At 37.6% G+C, this 14,637-nt stretch overlaps 1 protein-coding gene across 1 annotated transcript in view; it reads left to right on the top strand.

Annotated features, from left to right (window-relative positions):
- Positions 1-1,505: 1,505 nt before the first annotated feature.
- LOC140228933 (uncharacterized) overlaps positions 1,506-14,637 on the top strand; it is a 132,051-nt gene continuing 118,919 nt past the window's right edge. Inside the window, exon 1 of the mRNA XM_072309202.1 lies at positions 1,506-1,870. Coding sequence (XP_072165303.1) covers positions 1,819-1,870 — 52 coding nt within the window. The 5' untranslated portion in view covers positions 1,506-1,818. The remainder of the gene's footprint in view (positions 1,871-14,637) is intronic.

Below are 14,637 nucleotides of genomic sequence, written 5' to 3'. Positions count from 1 at the left end.
CAGTTGTGTCATTGTCAATATATATATATATATATATATATATATATATATATATATATATATATATATATATATATATATATATAATGTGTATACATTATATCATGGCCTATAGTATTTGAAAACAATCGTCTCTTTTTAGTCTTAATCGCTTCTGCTTTGAACTCGCTCAACAATTTCCGTAAAGGGTGAAAGCGAGCACACCTGCACAGACTTTCATTGAATCCGGAAAATATCGAATCCTGAAAGTGTACGCGAAGGAAAAGTCGGCACGATCGGATAGCCTGATCAATAGTGCGACAGGTTATCTCGACGTTAAGGATATCGCCTTCGCGATACGAGAATTGCATGGAAATACTACGTCTCAAAGAAGTGTGCGCGCGCAAAAATTAATATCCCCGCTACGACTTTTGGGATGATGCTACGGTGCCCAACGCAGACGAGCCCATTCATTCATGACACGCCATAGAATGGGATGAAAGGCGATGCATTTCGATTGGTCCGAGTTTTGCGTTCGTCATTCAGCGCGTCTACGTAGTAGTAAAGGGCATAAGAGCCCATTTCTAATGACTAAACGTAAGTCCCTTCCCTCTTCCCTGAATCTGCGGGCGGGCGATTCGTCGTCGGCTGCCGGTGCGTCTCACCCGCCAGTCACCGTGCGTGCACTTTGACCTTGTTTTCATCGCGATGCGTCTCGGCTCGCGATGAGCACAATGAATACCCCACAAAATTCCTCAAAACGAAATCAAGAATTATTCTAGGTCACCGGGATTATGCACTGCTGACAATAAACTGATTTTATCCGCCGCTCAACCCCTGAATTTTGAGATGGGAATTTTTGGTGCGCGCTGCCGTCTTCTGGTGATAACGCTTCTCGTATGGAATCGACGATATAGCCTCAATCTCGATCCGGGGTATCTATAGCGAGGAGCGAAAAGTCTGAAGTTTCTTATAATTGGTCACATGACATACGGTCAACCAATGCGGAGATAGTTGTGACCCTTTATCACTTTCGTAACCCTAAACGAAATGCTTAGACCACCACCTTACATCAACGCATCTCAGGAGCTCATCCTTTCTCCTCCGACTGCCCGAGCATTTTGTGCTAAACGCGATTACTCCCCGACATTCCTTTAACTTCTACTGAAAATACTTTCGTTATGTCCTCGAATTGTTTTAACTTGGGGTGGTTGCTAAAAAGTTCAGGTTCAACAATGTGCAATGCAAACGTTTTGATATGATATTTATTGATAAAGATAACCTTTCCAATTCCATAATATTTGGGAAGTATTTATGTGGCGTCTAAATATTTCCCCGGGCTTTTTTCTCTTATCAACCCGGCGAGCGTCATTGCTTCCCTTTGGAGTGAGGGGTGTATGTTTTGACCCCTTGTGACTGCAATTCGTCAAGCATTGAGTGCTATCCGCGGGTTTGGCCCGCTAGTAGAATGTCCAAGAGGCAACTTTGCGCATTGGCCACTTTCAGCACTCGCGTCACCACATTTACTTAACCTCTTTTTTTACGTCGGACTTTCCGAATTTTTACAGCATTGTCGATTTGTGTATGTGACGACACTTCCCTCCAAACTTTGTTTATAATGTTATTTTAGTTCATCTTGACGGATTAAACTTGACAAAACCAAGAAACGCGGAAAAATGGACGACTAATATGGACTTCAAGTTCAGGTGAAAAGGTGTATCGTGGATAATTGCCCACCGAATTCCGTGCGAGAGAAATCGCCATTTTCATTTATAATAACTCCAGCCTTTGTTCGTGCGAGAGTCCTGTCCGTCGCTTCCCCGGCTTTTCGGGCGAAATATGTCACGCCGGAAGCAGGACAAACCCCAGCAGCTGAAAATACCAATGGCAGGTAAGTCTATCAACATTTTTAATCCATAGAAATGTATTATTTTGGTGTTTAGATATTATTTTGAGAGCCCAACGTGTTGTTGGTCCTAGCAGACCGCTTCGGCCACTGGCAGCCGGCGACACTCCGGTCAAGTAGTGTTGGTGTGGGTAGTCGATCACCGCACGGCGCGCGGCGAGCAGACTTATGTCAGTGTGCAAGGCCGAATCGGAAACAATTTCTAGATTTAAGACGAATTTTTCGATTATTTTGGGGAGGTTGTAAATTTGTCTGATAATGCCTATCAATTGATACTGAGGTATGTGTCTATTTTCTGTCGGTACGGTAGCTTCAAATCGAGCTTGAAGAACATGTTAGTCGCCTTCAAGCACACATGCTAACCGTAGACGAAAAATCATTTTCAGCGATGCGCGCTTGTATCGAGTTCATGGCACGGCTGATTTTAGCGTAGATAGAACACCATGGCATCTTCTCTTGAATTAAATTCATTCCATCAGTTATGATTATTTGTCTATATCGTGACGATGAATAAATGAGAAATCATTTCCACATTTCCTTGTCATGGACGAGATTAATTGTCGGTGGTATCGACTTCGTCGCGCAGACAGTTTGTGTACATAGGTGGTAACTCGTATAGTGACCGTTGTTCGCGATGGCATACATACAAACTATACGAGGAATGGGATGCACTTGACCCACACGAAATCCAACTCACGGCACGTAAATTGCCCGATTTCTAGTTCTCGTCGGCAGACAGGCATAGAAAATATCTACTTTATAGACAGCCAGACTAATGCCAATACTACTGTCTTTCTGTCATGAAGGGGTTTTGGTCAGTATATGAGAGAAAAGACCCAAACTGTTGTGTGTATCAGCCTCTACTTCCAATCACCTGCATAATTCATGCAACATGAATGTTGTACACTCTGAAGCCACACATTATATTCACAGGGTCCATTCATTCACACGTCCACCATATTGGATTTGTTTGTACTGGGCTAGTCCAAGTTCAAGAACACAGGCTGCGGTGGCTGCATCCTGTGTGTAGTGCTCTGTTTTGTCCATACTGGATGGGCTTAGCCATAGCTGACTGGACAGAGGCAAAGTGCATTGCAACCTTAGATGACCTTAGCTGACCACTAAGGGGGAAAGTGGGTCAGGTTGTGCCCAGCCTGTTTGCACAAAGGATTTGCAGGGGATGTGGCTTAGGCACATAACTGTTATACAACTAATATATGACTGGGCTGTTGAGTGACCCATTTATTAGTGCTGGAAGGAAAGAAATTCATTGTGTGTTTGTTTCTAGCAGTTCAAGTGTAATATTGTAAAATTGCAAAGAAACTCACTAAAAGAGACATTTTTTGGCAAATGTAAGAAATGTGTAATTTGAAGTTATATCTTATAAGAACTTCTAATATTTTGTTAAAAATGAATTTTCATGGCGGATAAGTCACAATCTGTGGCCGCAGAATTTGCCCATATATAGGTATATCAACAGCAATATTATAAGAACACAAGCAAAATGCTGTGAAATGTTAAGCCAGATAAAAGTCAGTGTTGTGTGAATAGAAGGTCAATTCACCTCCTCTTTGTAAGACTACACAAATTGCTATGAAATGTTTAAGATTGCATTAGCACTACCTGCAAGTTCAATTTGTATCTAGTTATATTTTCCAATGGTTTCTCCCTTTTGAGCTTGATTTTATGTTGCATGGTCATTTAAAGAGGAATTGCTTATTTGGAAACCTATTCTTGAACTTCTCCATATAGCAGCACCTGAAATGAAAATATTTCTTTCTGTTGACTTATTTTGCTTGGTAATACCACTTCACTGTTAAGACATAGCTAACATTAGATTCAATTGGATTTAGATGAAGTTTGGAATGAATTTTGCTCGTGGAAGATGTTAACAAATTAGGGGAAAATAAGAAGGAAAAAAATACTACTTGTTATCATGGACACTGATTTATTTTGTTATGACATTCAATAATAGAAAAGGAAAACTTTTGAATCATCATTGTATTATTCCCTGTCTTTCATGCTCTCATCTTGCTCTCCAAACTTACCAAAATTACAGAATATGAAGGGGGACATTGCAGAATTCTGTTTTTGCAGACAATGCTCTATGTTTAAAAAATACTTCAAAATAAAGATATTCAAAAAGATTTTACATTTTGGGCATCAATGTTTGCTTGTATATATTGCATTTCTACTTTGAACAGACTTGTTCAACATCCAAAAACCCATACCTAAATTGGGTATTCATGGCACTGAAGGTTATAATAAAAGACTTGTAATGTTGCTGCTGTTTTGCTTGAAATGTGATCTGTAAAAGACAAGACAGTGTACACCTAGAGAAAATATTTAGATTTTTATAACAAAAATAGAGTGGGCAAAGACATATTTCGAAGAGAGAATGACTGACTGTTTTTCCTCTATCTCAGCCACTTTTTTTAACTTTTTCATACAAAAACTGATGGCAGAACACTTTATCGTTTAAATTGATGATCTCAGAAATGAATTCCTGAACTTGCAATGAAACAAGCTTTTGGTATGCTGAGACAAGAAATGCATCACAATATTTTTAAGAGGTCATCCCCTTCTGAACTTGCAAGTCGACAGTCATATTCATTTTTGTAATATTCATGTTATGATATTTTTTTTTTGCAGTTTTTAGGGCAAATATTGTATACAATTGCAATCAGTCCATAAGTCAAAACTTCAAGCATTATTTGTATTTTACTTGCAATGTCTATCATCTGGTATTATCTACTTCTGCACTATCTCTCTCTCTCCCTCTCTCTAAAAAAAAAATGTATTAGTATACCTTTTGTTTGCTTGGTTGTGAAGAGTATATTAAGTCAATACTTTGAAAACAACTGTCGTACAGTTGCCTTCTAGGTTTTACATATTAATAGAGCACGATGCTGTACAATCAACACACCCTTTTTGTTCAACAGAAAATTGTAAAATTTTGATGACATTCTTAAAATCTGAAACTTGCAGCAATGGAAGATGTGGATGATAAAATGGAAGGTGGCAAATGACAGTTGAAGTCATTGATATTCTGAAAAGAGAATAATGATTTGAGTATGCTTATTTGCATCTAATCCATTATTTGTATAATTAATATTGCTTGATAATTTGATCATTGTAGAAGATGTTTTAAAGGATGTGGTTCTTTCCTGGAGATAGTAAAATGGCTGTAAACTAAAATATAGAATACCTTAAATAATGCTTCACATTCATATGAGGACAGATCAAAGTCTGAGTTTGAATCAACATTTACAAAGAAAGTGAACTGCAGTGCTCACCAATGCAATAACTGAATTTCCTCTTTTCAGTTAGAGGCAAAAACAATAATACATTTTATTCTGCTGTTCTTTTAAATCGGATCTAATATCAATTAACTAGAATATGCATATTTATTCCTGAGGTTAATTTTGAGAAAGTCATGGAACTAGCACTACCTAGTACTTCTGGAGTAGGAAAGCACAATAACACATTATTGTTTTTGTAGTCACATTCATTGGTACATTGCTCAATGTTAAGAAACATTTTATATAAATGACACTACATACTATGTGGAAGACACAATGAAAAATAGTGTAAGTTTTAGTACAGTCATTGATCACTTGTGCCGGTTAGTTGAGTAAGATTATCAATTTTCAACAAATAAAAGCAGGGGTATTTTTGTAAACTTTTAGATGATTTGAAATAAATACTTTCAAGCAGATGAAGAGAAAGAAAACATAGACTATCTATTCTTTCTTTGTTTCTCTTTCACTCCAAAAGAATGCTGGAAATATCAATAAGAATGCATACTCATGGGATATCATGGTAAATCTTCAATAATGTAATGCTCCAATTTGACTTCAGAGCATGTACAGAACTCCTACCATCAAACCATGTCTGATCATATTCCACTGAAAATTCAGCTTTACATTCAAATTGTACCTCAAGTTGCCAATGAGCTGGTAGATATGTTCTACGTTGAATCAGACAAGCTCCATAATGTTCAATGTATCATATCATACCAGAGCCAGCAACATATGGACACACTGCATGATATGGCAGGGTATGATTCGGGAAGTTGTTTATGTAATGTTGAAATATCCTCAAAGCAGAGTTATACATGGCTGTTATCTTATTTTTCTGTCCTCACGTAAAGTGCAGTCACTTAATTGTCAGCCATCTGGTAGCCAGACAGACCCCAGATAAGTGGCTAGCAACCAGAGCTGTGCTTTCCCAACTTTCATGATGAACACTTGTAAATATAACAATGCAAAGAACAAGAAAGAAGAAATAATGTGGACAAACAAGAGAGGGGAGAGAGAGAGAAAATGGGGAAAGATGCTTTTTTGACATGTATAATGCCATGGAATAATTGAGACAAAGTTTGTTTGTTTTCTCTGAGAACAAGACACAGTCATCCTAAAGGATGCAATTTCCTGGTTGCTGGATAGAAGAAATATTGTGCTAAACCATAGATTTATCAGTATTTTAAGAAAGAAAATGTGTGGCTGTGACAAACTAGTTATACCTTTCTGTAAGAGCTTCATCCCTGCATTCACATTCAGCTCCTCAGGTGGTACTTTATTCGTTTTCTACTATCTATGGCCAGCACAAATTGAATATGATCAACATTCTTTCACACTCAAAACAAATTAGTGAGGCCAAGAAAAGGGCATTCACATACTTCTGCCCAGCCACACAAGAAAGTTTGTGCAGCCACATTCAATGTATCTTGCAGCAAGCAAACCCCTTAGGCTCTGTCCTATATTTTGATATCCTTATAGTGCATTCCATCAGATAAACCCATTCAATATAGAAATTGAAAACAAAAGAATGTTGCTCCTATCATTCATTTCATTCAAATGAGCCAATGCAAAAAAAAAAGAGAAAAAAAAGAAAAAGTGCATTTAAAAGACTGATCCATAATCTCCAGAAATGTCATGTGATTCTTTCATTTCTCTGCGCTGCATTCTAGACCTGACCTATCAATTTCACCTCTAAGCATGAGGCCAGGAAAGGCAAAGGTTACAGACTGCGACCCTCTACATCTTACTCTTCTGTCTCTCTGTTCTCCTCTGTCTTCCTTTGTCTGTCTCAGTCTCTCTGTCTGTATCTCATCTTTCTTCTAATCCTGTTTTCACCTCTCTCAATTTCTTTTTTTTTTTTTTGCCATCTTCATCATTCTTTCTTCCAAACTTGAAGGTCTAAAGATACTTGAGTTCACACCCTGTAATATCTGTGTTGCATTGTAAGATTATCATGTAGTGTAATAGGGATGAAAATATTGTGTGTCAGTTTTTATCAGGTGTCTTATGTTTTGGTGAACTTGAGTATCCTGGCTGTGAATCCCCGAGACATAAAATTTTGACAGCCATGATGGGGAGAATAAACATGGCGACAGTGTATTAGTGTGCCCTGTCGCACAGATGCACCAACATGCTCAGGTGCTGGTTGCAGATCGGTCTGTATTGTGATCATGGTCAAGAGTTCTATTCCGCGTCTGGACCGTGTTTTATTTGCACTTTGTGCTGCCTATGTTTGCTCATTTCTCTTTGATAAGAAAAGTAGGAGGAAAGATCTGGTGTAGCGTCACTGTCTGGCGCACATGGACATGGTATGTCGCTGTTATGTCTGTATCAAGGTAGATAGATATCTTGTGCGCACCATATGCATGCGTACGAGGCGCAGCGTACATGGACATCCATGTGTGATACCATGCAGTCAGTGAAAAAGAACATGGCTACCAGGATCTCTTCTGCCCTTTTCCTTGTTTTTTCCCTTCTTCTTCTTCTTCTTCTCTTTGCTGAGTCTTTTGCCCTCACCGCATGACCTTGAGTCCCGGGCGGTGAAACGTGACGGGCCAAACGGGGGCATGTTTTTTGGACATGATTTGCATGCTCTGAATCAAACATTAACTCCCACCAGGCTGGGTTGTCTGTGGGGCGGGAGGGAGCATCGGCCAGAGTGCGCCCTTACCATTGCCTTCCAAGCTTGAAGGGGGTCAGGTTCATTCTGACCCTGTCTGTTGTTCTCCTAGAAACCCACAAACAAAACGTGCACATGGTAGAGCACACCAGGGGTATGCGCACCATATCTTTTTGTGGTCCACATATTGCACACATCGCCTCCATGCTATCAGACGTGATCTGGACACAGTTGGCTAGTCAAATTCACTCTAGAACCAACCTCATTGGTAGTTGTCTCAATCCCTGCTTCTTTTCTTTTCTTTTCTTTCCTTTTTTCTATTACTATTATTTTTTTTGTATTCATGGTTGCTCTGTCTCTCCAAAGTGGGCATAGGTCTAGAAGCTATTATTCTAAATTTCCCATAATTCATCACTCTGTGCCCTTCAATACAGAATTCTATTACCCAGACTTTACCTGTATAACTTTTGTGCTTCTTTTCTCTACAGAAAACTTAGCCTGCAAGTATGCATGCCATTTCCAGAGACAAGCTCTTTAAAAGGTTCTGTATTCATCAGAAATGGCTCATGTTAGTGTCTAATTCATGATGTAACATTTTCCTCTGTTGACATTATCTTAAATGCTTTAAATCATCCTAAATTCAACCATTGTAACCTCTCGTTACCATCATCTTTCAATATTAAAATGTACAGATTGTTATCACTTAGAATTCAAGCAAAAGTTTGTGACAGGAGATAATGCTGCTTTTAATCAAGTATGGGATACATGGTATCTACTACACTTGGAATTTGCAACTTAGATATTTGTCTTTAGTTTCTCTAACTTCAACCAAATTTCTCTTTTTAGGATGTTTTAAATCAAAGTAAAGATGTAATTGATGCAGTTTGAAAATAGACCATAATATGTTAAGTTGTTGTTTTGTTGTCTTAATCACATTAAAAGAAAAGTGAATTCTGCAGCAAAGTCTCAGTTGATTATCACTTCATTCACATCCAGTCACGTGACAGTTAACATGTATGTCTCAGCACATTGCTTTTATAGGATCCAGAAGTCCCACATAATAATTGTATTGAAATTACAATATTGCAAAAAGTTAATAAAGGTTGATATATACTCTGAGCAGTCATGCTTTATATAAACCAAATTGTGGATATGCTGCATATTTTACCACTGGTCAGCTTGATGAGTAATGACTTTTACGTAGATACAGCCTTTTGCAAAGTATACAAAGTTTATTCTAGAACCTGACAGTGGACAAAGTGCTTGTCCAATAATGGCACCCCTAATAATGGATTCAAGGTCTTTCTTTATTACCCATCCCATATTTCCTCTTCCATTCCTTGATGCATCTTGGCCACAAACAAACAGACTGCGCCCATCAACTTTACTCCAAGCAAATACCTGGAAAAGAGAATTTTATGAACTTCCATTGGAAAAATAAAAGCACTGGCAGTCACCCGCTCATAACACTTGTTTGAATTTTCATCCTGCCACGCTGACAGCAGTCAACTGCCGTTCAAGGTGTATTCTCTTTTCTCCAGCACGTGCAGTTGGTCTTCGTATCGGATTGTTGGTCTTTCGATTCAAAAGCTGTAAACTTGTGTGAACATACTGTTTGTCTTCCCTCACACACATAAGTTCCCTCTACATGTACCACCAAAAGATAGGGATGATTGGACACCTACTGTGACAAAACAAAGCATGTGACATTGACAAAATTCTGCTGATTAGCAGTGTTATGATTGCTGGAGCCGTGGTTTGGTGCAATTGATGAGGTTTTCAAGATGTGCTTTGCTGTCCAAATTTGCTTTCCAACTTCAAACTCAGATGCAAAGGGGAAGCCTCGCCCACCTGAGCATATCCGGCATGGTAGAAATTGTACGTTTGTGAGTGTAAAGATCTGAATAGAATTATTTTTTCCTGGTTTTATTGCTTTTTTGAGATGATAATGAAAGTGTCATTTCTTGAACCAATACTTAGAATTTGTAAGAAAATTTGTTCATATATTGCCTTCAAAGAGAATTTCAAGAGAGAGAGAGAGAGAGACTTTGTTAGAAAGTAGTAAAACACAGACAAAAAGCCTCAGATTCATGGAGGTTGGAAAGGTAAATAGAAGGGAAAATATATGACCATCTTTAAGTCATGAAAGACTAAAAGATTTTGATCTGTCATCTGCTTGGCAGTTATCATCTTCATGGCTTAACTCACTGAGCTTTTCTTCATAATCCTCAATTGTTATGTACATGAAATATCATATCACCATTTCTCAGCAGTTCCAATTTTCCCAAAGAGTCTGGTGAGAATATGTCAAGGACGTTATATTCCCATTCTTCAAGGCAAAATTAGCTGGAACTTACATTCAAAACAATTAAATAAGCAACTTTCCTTTTTTTTTTAAACCAATGTGAAGAACTGGCTCAATGCAAAACAAGTGACATACACATGATGAGGAACTCCTTGCTGGTGTACATGTATGTTTGAGTAAGAACAAAATGTACACACTTCCGTAGACTGGTACCCTCTTGTTTGGTTTTAATTATTTCCTTCACATCTGTCATAATTCTCTCTTTGGTAAGATTCTACCACAGGAATTTTGTTTAGGGTTTTCCTTGTTTTCCTGTCTCTCTCTTTTTTCTGCTTTAATGATTATGTGCTGGAACTTCCTTTAGTCATTACTTGCATATGTCTGCTGTACAGTGTTGTCCTTCCATTAAATGATGATCCATGCATTGGTAATTTGATAGGATGGCCATTAAATGAAGAAAATAAACTGCTAGGTCATTCTACCAAGGCTAAACCACTTGTACAATGTGAATGGAGAGTGATAATGTAAATGATACATGAAGCATAGATAGGGCAGGGTAAACAGCGAAATGAAAGAGGATATAGACAGTTTAACAATAAACTGTTGTACTGCACCTGTTTTTAAAAATACATGTAATACATTGTACACATCAGTAGGCTCAGCTTATGAGGGCAATGTTGTTTACTGCATTATGATTATGTAGTATCTATGATATTTAATTCAGCATTCTTAGAATCTTGTCATTAGTGCAGCCCCATATAGGTTCATTAATTGGTTCATCAGAGTTCATACATTGTTTAATATTCATATGTTTTATATGGAAATGTGTGTTGAGGAAAAAAAATGGATGTTTCAAAATCCTCTCTCGGCACTACCAGGTCAGCAGTTTTCATTTGTTTTGTCAGTAGATTTCTCACAGTCAAATCTCCTATTTGGTGTCAAGAAATGATTGAAAAGTGTAATGAACACTGTTTGTATAAAAGTGACAGCTCTCTGATCTCTGTCATGCAAAGCAAACAACAACAACAAAAAATGTAGATGGCGTGACTTCTTTGCAGAAAGTCAGAGCCACATTCTTTGTGAAGTCTGCTGATTAATGTCAGCCTTCTTTGGCCTAATATTGTGTTAACTACAAGGCACTAATTCAATCACTTACTGATGACACAGGCAACATCCATACATCAGTGATGGTTGACCTAACTCCAGGGGAGGGCAAAATGTCAGCACAAATTGAAACATTGTACATACTCCGTCAACAACTCTCGATGAGCTCAGTATATGCAAATAGAATCCTTCCCAGAAATGCATAGTGTCGAGTCTAATACGGAAAAGTTGTTGCTTTCATTATCACATCTGAAATGATCATGATGTTACTGAAGATAATGAAAAGGTAAATAAGATGCTACATACCTGTATTATGTCAAAGAACCAATCACTATTTTCACTTTACTTAGGGATGTATAGCAAGCAAAAAAAAACAACAACAACAACAACAACAAAAACTTTCATTGGTATATCACATGCAAGGTTCTAAGGTTTTGTAACCAAATAGACCACAAGGTGGACAGATATCATACCAAAAGCTAGTAAAGCAGAGTATCAATGTTTTTTGTGGTCTTTGACTTTCTAAGAATAAATCAATATATTTATCAGCAATCCCAAATCTAATCAGATCAGTATTCATCTTGTAATGAGGCTCAAAAACTTAGATTGTGATATTGTACAATTCTTTTTCTTTCTTTTTTTTAGCAAAAGAAATAAAGTGGAAAATTGAATCGGCACTGTCCAAATATTTCGTAAAAATGATTTTTAGCAGTTTTTGTAGGTAGTCTATTTTGTCTAATATTCAAGATGATTACAACACAATCAAATTCATGAACTTAACAATATCATTATCAGCATTATTTCACTACTACTTCTAGATCTACTACAACAATTTCTGCTATTATTATTATTATCCTCATAATTAGCAATATTAATACAATACTCATTTGAAGAAACTGCAGCATCAATATCATCATATGTCTCTTTTATATTCCAACTCTTATAGCTCATTTTCTTTTTCTTCCCTTACTTCTCCTTCTTACCCATTCTCCCTTTTTCGTCATTGATCATTTGCTCGATCTCTTCCTTCGGTGTTGTCTCCTGTCCATTTATGTGTATCATGCAGATGGATGCCACTCCCCTTCCCCCTTCCCAGACACCATTTGCTCTTAAAGCCTCAATCATCATCGTCCCTTGCATCCTCCTCCACCATCTCCCGGTATCCGGTCCACCATCCATCTCCATCTCCCTCCCGGTCCTTGCACCCCAACACTTAACCATGGCTTCCTTCCGCCACACCTCCTCTTGTTCATCATCCAACATCTTTGGGCTACAGCTCCGAACCCCTGTCATATTTTTCTCTCGCCACCATATTTCCCGCCAGTGATGTATGACCTGTATTTGCTCATACACTCTGATTTCCTAAACCTTTGCTCAAATTTATCCCAATCTCCTTTTGTCTCAGTATTTCTTTGTTCAATCCTTAATTTGTTGTTTAATTGATCAATGGACTACCTGTCACCCTTGTGGTGTTTCCTTTTCCCTGTCTTCCTCCAATCAGTAACCCTCATCAATCTCTAACATTTTGTGGAGTTGTCTTGTTGCTACTTGTATCAACTCCTTTGATACCCACCAGAAAATGCAACTTCTCTGCTACTGACTTTGGATTCATAAAAAAAAAAAGAAAAGGAAAAAGTGCTGCTGTCTATAAATTGCCTCAACCCATTAGTAAATGCATAACTTCAACTTTCTTGAGCATTGATTACCAGATGACAGGTCCAAAGACTGAAATAATATTTGTACTCCACCTCCAGCGACTTTGCATTCTGCAAGAATACATCAGTAGCAAGGGGAACATGACATTAAACAAAGTCAGCTTTCAAAGTTTCTTCAAAAAGTGTACAGTATGGTTTGTTACCAAGGTCACCAAGTTTTGGCTTGTTTTTCAAATGTCTTAGATTCCTTTAGGGGTGTGTTAGAGTGTTTGTAGAGCCCATAATGAGTAGAAAAAATTCCCTATTAAAGACTGGATACTTGCAGCATTTAGTTCAACTTGTTGCCAACAGGAACAGGATGCATCCGATGTCAAATCCGTAAGATTTATTTTACCTCAGTGACAAAAGGTTAAAGGGCTTGCCATATATCAAGGCCAGTTTTCTAGAAACAGAAGAACAACTATAACCAAACATCCTTCAATTAAATGCTTAGGTATTGAATATCAATCATTTCTAACATATTTAGTATAGAGATTTTACATCAGTACAATGAAACGGCAAGACAAGTATTTTGTAACTTAAGGATAACATTAAATTTATAGAAACTTATTTCTCTGGCAACCCTTTTACAGTTATGTTTGTGGTAAGAATAGTACCTCATTACTCAAACTCCTCAGTAACATCATGTAATAGGAACAAGCCTTTGCATACCTGCCAACAGTTCAAATAGAAATGTTCCCTTTTCCAAGGAGAGACGAAGCTTCATTCAAGTTTGTGGTTCCTATTTTTGTCAACACCTGCCAATAGTGATGTATGGGAGATGGTGAAAACTCCTTTTTTGCATTATTTTTTGTCAGTTTTCCCTATTTACGGAATTTTAGGGTTGGTAGGCATGCATTTGTTCATTTGATTCATGTGCACACACTAGTGATAAACTCAAAGAGTGAATACAATGTTTTGTTCCTTTGTTAGCGATGTAATGTAAAATATATAAAGACAAACATTTGTGTTATGAGCTTGTTATCCTGACAGTAAATCTAAGAAAAGACCAAGTCCAATATGCTGGATATGGTATATCCTTTGTCACATCATCCAAACAATAGCTAATATGGAAGGTATCAAAACCAGTTGGTGTTTACAATAGTAAAATGTATGATGAATTCAAAATCCTGGATGGACTTAACTTATGCATAGGCCAGGAAATCTAAATCATCATAAGTCAACTGACCATGTATTTTTCTGAGAAGTAGATACTTATTATAAAGTAGGTGGATGAATAGATGTGCTGTTCTGCTTACAACCATAACCACTCGCATATTTATGCAGTAGAACAAACATCGTTTGATTATGCTAAAGTTTAGTGATTTATACAAATGATCTTAGTAAGATTAAAGGGACTGATTCCAGAACAAAGTTACATAATCATAGTCATGTTAAAAGCACAATGTTTAAACAATGCTACCTTACTTGCTTCATCCACATATTATAGTTTTAAGAATAGGCAAATGTATATATTTATCAGCATTTAAAGAGAAAAATCTTGTCAGCAGTTGTACATTACACATCAAACTTAAGTGCAGGTAATGTATTGTTCTTTAAAAGTATAGAGGAGGAGCATATAACTGCGATGAGCCAACTCCAAGGCGACTGACACATGTAGCGAACATGTCCTACAAACAATGCATGTACACGTATGTCTTGAGAACGGGCTTTGCATTGCATGTCCAGTTAGTGTGTGAGCGGTTTATGGAATCTTACACGAAGAG

This window comes from Diadema setosum, chromosome 1 (genome assembly GCF_964275005.1).
Source record: "Diadema setosum chromosome 1, eeDiaSeto1, whole genome shotgun sequence".
Lineage (NCBI taxonomy): Eukaryota > Metazoa > Echinodermata > Echinoidea > Diadematoida > Diadematidae > Diadema > Diadema setosum.
Note: the sequence above shows the minus strand (reverse complement) of the source record. Positions and strands in the feature narration are given on the sequence as shown.